The sequence below is a fragment of the Poromitra crassiceps genome (genome assembly GCF_964638095.1).
Source record: "Poromitra crassiceps genome assembly, chromosome: 6".
Taxonomy (NCBI): domain Eukaryota; kingdom Metazoa; phylum Chordata; class Actinopteri; order Beryciformes; family Melamphaidae; genus Poromitra; species Poromitra crassiceps.
In genome coordinates this window covers 7,767,673-7,772,672 of record NC_139627.1, presented here as the reverse complement: position 1 = coordinate 7,772,672, position 5,000 = coordinate 7,767,673, and the positions used below count along the sequence as shown (strand labels likewise).

At 46.9% G+C, this 5,000-nt stretch overlaps 1 protein-coding gene across 1 annotated transcript in view; it reads right to left on the bottom strand.

The window, feature by feature from the left end:
* Window positions 1-3,985: 3,985 nt before the first annotated feature.
* LOC310777677 (uncharacterized protein) overlaps window positions 3,986-5,000 on the bottom strand; it is a gene marked incomplete at both ends in the record, with an annotated part of 6,863 nt that continues 5,848 nt past the window's right edge. Inside the window, one exon of the mRNA XM_083638056.1 lies at window positions 3,986-4,591. Within this exon, the coding sequence (XP_083494182.1) occupies window positions 3,986-4,591 (606 nt within the window). The remainder of the gene's footprint in view (window positions 4,592-5,000) is intronic.

Sequence of the window (5,000 nt, the reverse complement as noted above, 5' to 3'; positions counted from 1 at the left end):
ACACGCCTTCAGCTATCAATACAACACCCACAAGCCTTCAGCTATCAATACAACACCCACAAGCCTTCAGCTATCAATACAGCACCGACACGCCTTCAGCTATCAATACAGCACCCACACGCCTTCAGCTATCAATACAACACCCACACGCCTTCAGCTATCAATACAACACCCACAAGCCTTCACCTATCAATACAGCACCCACAAGCCTTCACCTATCAATACAGCACCCACAAGCCTTCAGCTATCAATACAACACCCACACGCCTTGAGCTATCAATACAACACCCACACGCCTTCACCTATCAATACAGCACCCACAAGCCTTCAGCTATCAATACAGGTGAACCAACAACCGGACATGCGTGTCATTGCGGTGCAGGTGGAATGGCCAGACCAATACACATGTTGGAACATCGGTGTTCAATCATTAGCAGAAAAATGTACTTGTATCTGCTCAAATAAAAACAATTGTGCACGTGTGTGTGTGTGTGTGTGTGTGTGTGTGTGTGTGTGTGTGTGTGTGTGTGTGTGTGTGCGTGTGTGTGTGTGTGTGTGTGTGTGTGTGTGTTGGGAGGAGGCGGGGGTCATTCAGGTTCTCTCCATTTCTCTACATCCTCGTATTATTCTGAGAAAAATGAAATATGGAAAGCGAAATAAATGTGAAAATGCACCGACTCCACTCTGGTTAAAACGGACGGTGACATTGTCCATGAACTCTGGTTTATTATAGTCAAATCATGATGTAAGTTACAAGAGTTTGTCCCTCCTACATTCATATTGATTTGATTCTTATGTCACCTTTGCTTCACTGGGTTGTTCATGTAATACTTATATAGCGAAACAGTATAACAAAATTAACTGAAACCTGCTCAACATTATCTTGAGAAAGTTTAAAGTACCGTAGGCTTTCATTTAACCCAACATCTAAATTCTGTGTGATCGAGCGCCCGGGTAGTGTGTAGCGGTAGATTCCCTGCCTACCAACAGGAAGGTCGCAGGTTCGCACCCCCGTGTTACTTCTGGCTTGGTCGGGCGTCCATACAGGAACGATTGGCTGGTGTCTGCGGGTGGGAAGCCGGATTGGGGGTATGTGCTCACAGTGTCCTGGTCATTGCACTATAGCGCCTCCTCTGGTCGGTTGGTGCGCCCGGCCGGGGTGGAACCAATTACAAACTACTTTAACTGCGCTAGACAAAGTCAGGTCACCAGCTCGCAACACTGAGGACATGTTACTGAAATGATCTTTGGCTCCCAGAAGCTTGTTTGGCTCATGCAAAAACGATTTTGAAGGCTAAATAGCAAGTAGATACAAACAGTATCCTCTTCTCTCTGCAGCTGCTGCTGCTGCTGCTTCTTCTCCTCATTATTATTGTTGGTTAATTAACATTATTAGTAGGGTGAGGGCAAGTGGAAAAACCCCATCTGGGAAAATGCCCAAACTGTACATTTTGTTTTAATATGATTGTAAAATATTAGAGTTTAACACAAGCCCACAGATGGAACACATCTGTTGTATTGGAATCTTTGGCACAATTTACCCGGCAATGATTATGGGATACAGATGATGCTCATTTAGTTTGGCAGTGCTGCAGCACTGCAGCACTGCTGCAGCACTGCTGCAGCAAATTAAACATTTCAAGCACATCACTGACTCTGAAGCTAATTTTCTGATGTAGTCACACCTCAAAAATAATTTCCTTTAATAAAACAGTGAAGGCCAGGGAATTTTGTTTGGCAGAATAATATTTTTAGCTGCAACCAGCAGCGCTGGCCCCTGCGTGCGCTGCTGGTTGCAGCTTCTTGCTGGTCTTGATTTGCTGCTGGTGGGCATCGGATATTCTGGCTTGCGTTTGGCAATCCTCTCCTGCTGTCTGGGTGTTGTGTGCTGTGCTGCTCTGCGTCCCCCCCCCCCCCCCCCCGCCTCAACTGCAAACCCCTCCTCCAGTCCGTGGGAGTGTCTCTGGGGCTTTCTACTGCGTTTGCTCTGCACTGAAAAGTCCGCTACATCCAGCTTTTTTACAGCGTTCCGCGTGTGTTTGTCACCCGCTCCCATGCTTCCAGTTGAGAATAATAACAACTCCACAGCTGATCATGCGGATGTGCTGTCGCAACGGACACGGAGCGGCTCAATTGTGGGAGCAGATTGGCTGCTGCAGGCACAGCTACAGTAAAGTTATGCTTCATGCATATCGATGCATACGGATGCGATGCGATTTCCGTTTCCCCAACGACTTCTTCTTTGTTTTTTCCTTGCCTTTCTGTTATCTGGAGAGCACTGTCGCCACCTAAGGGTTCTGTAAAATAGGCTAGACACATTCAATAGCTCCCATATTGTAAGAGGCGATGTAAGAGGCTTAGATCGACATCCCCCCGTCAAAAAACGCAATTGACGACTTTAGTCGTCTTTGGCACTCTACGTCACTATTTGAATTGACGACTAAAGTCGTCATTGGCACTCAATGAGTTAATGAATCCAGTAGAGTGAGTTTTCAACTCAGTACAGATTCACGGGGAATGCATTGTGGTGAAAAGGCCTCCTTCATGGAGAGTGGGAAAGAAAAGGCCTCCTTCATGGAGAGTGGGAAAGAAAAGGCCTCCTTCATGGAGAGTGGGGAAAAGATGTTGAAAGATGATGAAAAGATAGTCACAAGTAGCCCTGGACACTGTGCAGACAACGGCTTATTCAAAGGGGATACTTCATCTACATATTGTGTCAGCACTTTCAATTCAATGATCTGTATTCAAAGCCAACAACGTCTCTGTTCACCCGCAGCTCACAAACTGCCAGCACATTGGATCAGATACTAGGAATGCTGTACTGAGTCGGGATGATTAAAGGAGGTAAGATCAGACTTCAAATGCATTCAAATGGTGCATATATTAATATTAAAATCTTTGAAGAAGTGTACATTATTCCACAATATCTTGGTAGTGGTTCTCAAAGTAGGGTCTGGGGACCCCCGGGGGTCCTTGAGGGCGTTCCAGGGAATCCCCGGCAAAAAGGGGGATCACTTATTTTCACTATAATCCACCCCTAAGTAACACAATGACGTAGGATGGGGGACAACATCCTATTAACTGGGGGTCTGTGGTCTAATTTGTGCCATTTTAGGTGTTCTTGACGTGAAGAATTTAGAGAAGCACTGGTCTAAGGACTATAATTATTATAACAACAACTACTATTGATAATGAATGATAAAGATGGTTCTTAACAGCTGGGAGTCTTAGAGCTTGTATTAATATTTAGACTAAACTGTGAAGGCATACAAATGACTGGACTCCAGCATTAATTAGCCCTAGAGGCATTTGACCTCAGGCCAGGGGCACCTACTGTACTGCTGGGTGCAGTTTCATCTTTATGTCATTATCTATGAAAAGTCGCTTAAATTAACAATGACGTGCAATGCAATCAATGAAAAACAATTTTGAGGTGGTAAAGCACAAGCAGGAAGTAAAGCAAGCAGGTGTAACCAATTCCATTTAGGTTCCATTAGTTCCATTAATTCCATTAATGTTCTGGGTTACACCTGTTTTACTTCCTGCTTTACCACCTCAAAACGGTTGCTGTGAAAAGAGCCTATTAGCTCACTTACAATAACAAGAATCAAAAGGCATCGACACCAAATGAGCTATGCATTTTAAAATATATACATTTTTTGGTCTTTCTCCCATTTCCTCTTCAACTGTACTTGACCAAGTCCCCCTGCTGTCCCAGTCTTTGCTCCACCGATCTGGGGAGAGCTGGAGACTAGCACATGCTTCCTCCAATATATGTACAATTGCCAGCTGCTTATTTTCACCTGACAGCGAGGGGTTTTACCGGCAGGACGTAGCGCGTGGGAGGATCATGCTATTCCCCCCAGTTCCCCTCCCTCCAAACAGGTGCCCCAACCGACAATTGTGTCTGCAGGAACGTCTGACCAAGCCGGACGTCCCGCTGCCAGGAATTGAACCCGGGTCTCTGCAGTGGAAGAGTAGTGCTTTAACCTCCACACTCCCCAGACGCCCAGTTATGCAATGAAACTGTGAGTACTGCTGCAGACTTGTGACAGTAGCTGGTCTGCAGAGCCGCAGACTTGTGACAGTAGCTGGTCTGTAGAGCTGCAGACTTGTGACAGTAGCTGGTCTGTAGAGATGCAGACTTGTGACAGTAGCTGGTCTGCAGAGATGCAGACTTGTGACAGTAGCTGGTCTGCAGAGCTGCAGACTTGTGACAGTAGCTGGTCTGTAGAGCCGCAGACTTGTGACAGTAGCTGGTCTGTAGAGCTGCAGACTTGTGACAGTAGCTGGTCTGTAGCGCTGCAGACTTGTGACAGTAGCTGGTCTGTAGAGATGCAGACTTGTGACAGTAGCTGGTCTGCAGAGCCGCAGACTTGTGACAGTAGCTGGTCTGCAGAGCCGCAGACTTGTGACAGTAGCTGGTCTGTAGAGCTGCAGACTTGTGACAGTAGCTGGTCTGTAGAGCTGCAGACTTGTGACAGTAGCTGGTCTGCAGAGCTGCAGACTTGTGACAGTAGCTGGTCTGCAGAGATGCAGACTTGTGACAGTAGCTGGTCTGCAGAGATGCAGACTTGTGACAGTAGCTGGTCTGCAGAGATGCAGACTTGTGACAGTAGCTGGTCTGCAGAGCTGCAGACTTGTGACAGTAGCTGGTCTGCAGACTTGTGACAGTAGCTGGTCTGCAGAGCTGCAGACTTGTGACAGTAGCTGGTCTGTAGAGATGCAGACTTGTGACAGTAGCTGGTCTGCAGAGATGCAGACTTGTGACAGTAGCTGGTCTGTAGAGATGCAGACTTGTGACAGTAGCTGGTCTGTAGAGCTGCAGACTTGTGACAGTAGCTGGTCTGTAGAGATGCAGACTTGTGACAGTAGCTGGTCTGTAGAGCTGCAGACTTGTGACAGTAGCTGGTCTGCAGAGCTGCAGACTTGTGACAGTAGCTGGTCTGCAGAGATGCAGACTTGTGACAGTAGCTGGTCTGCAGAGCTGCAGACTTGTG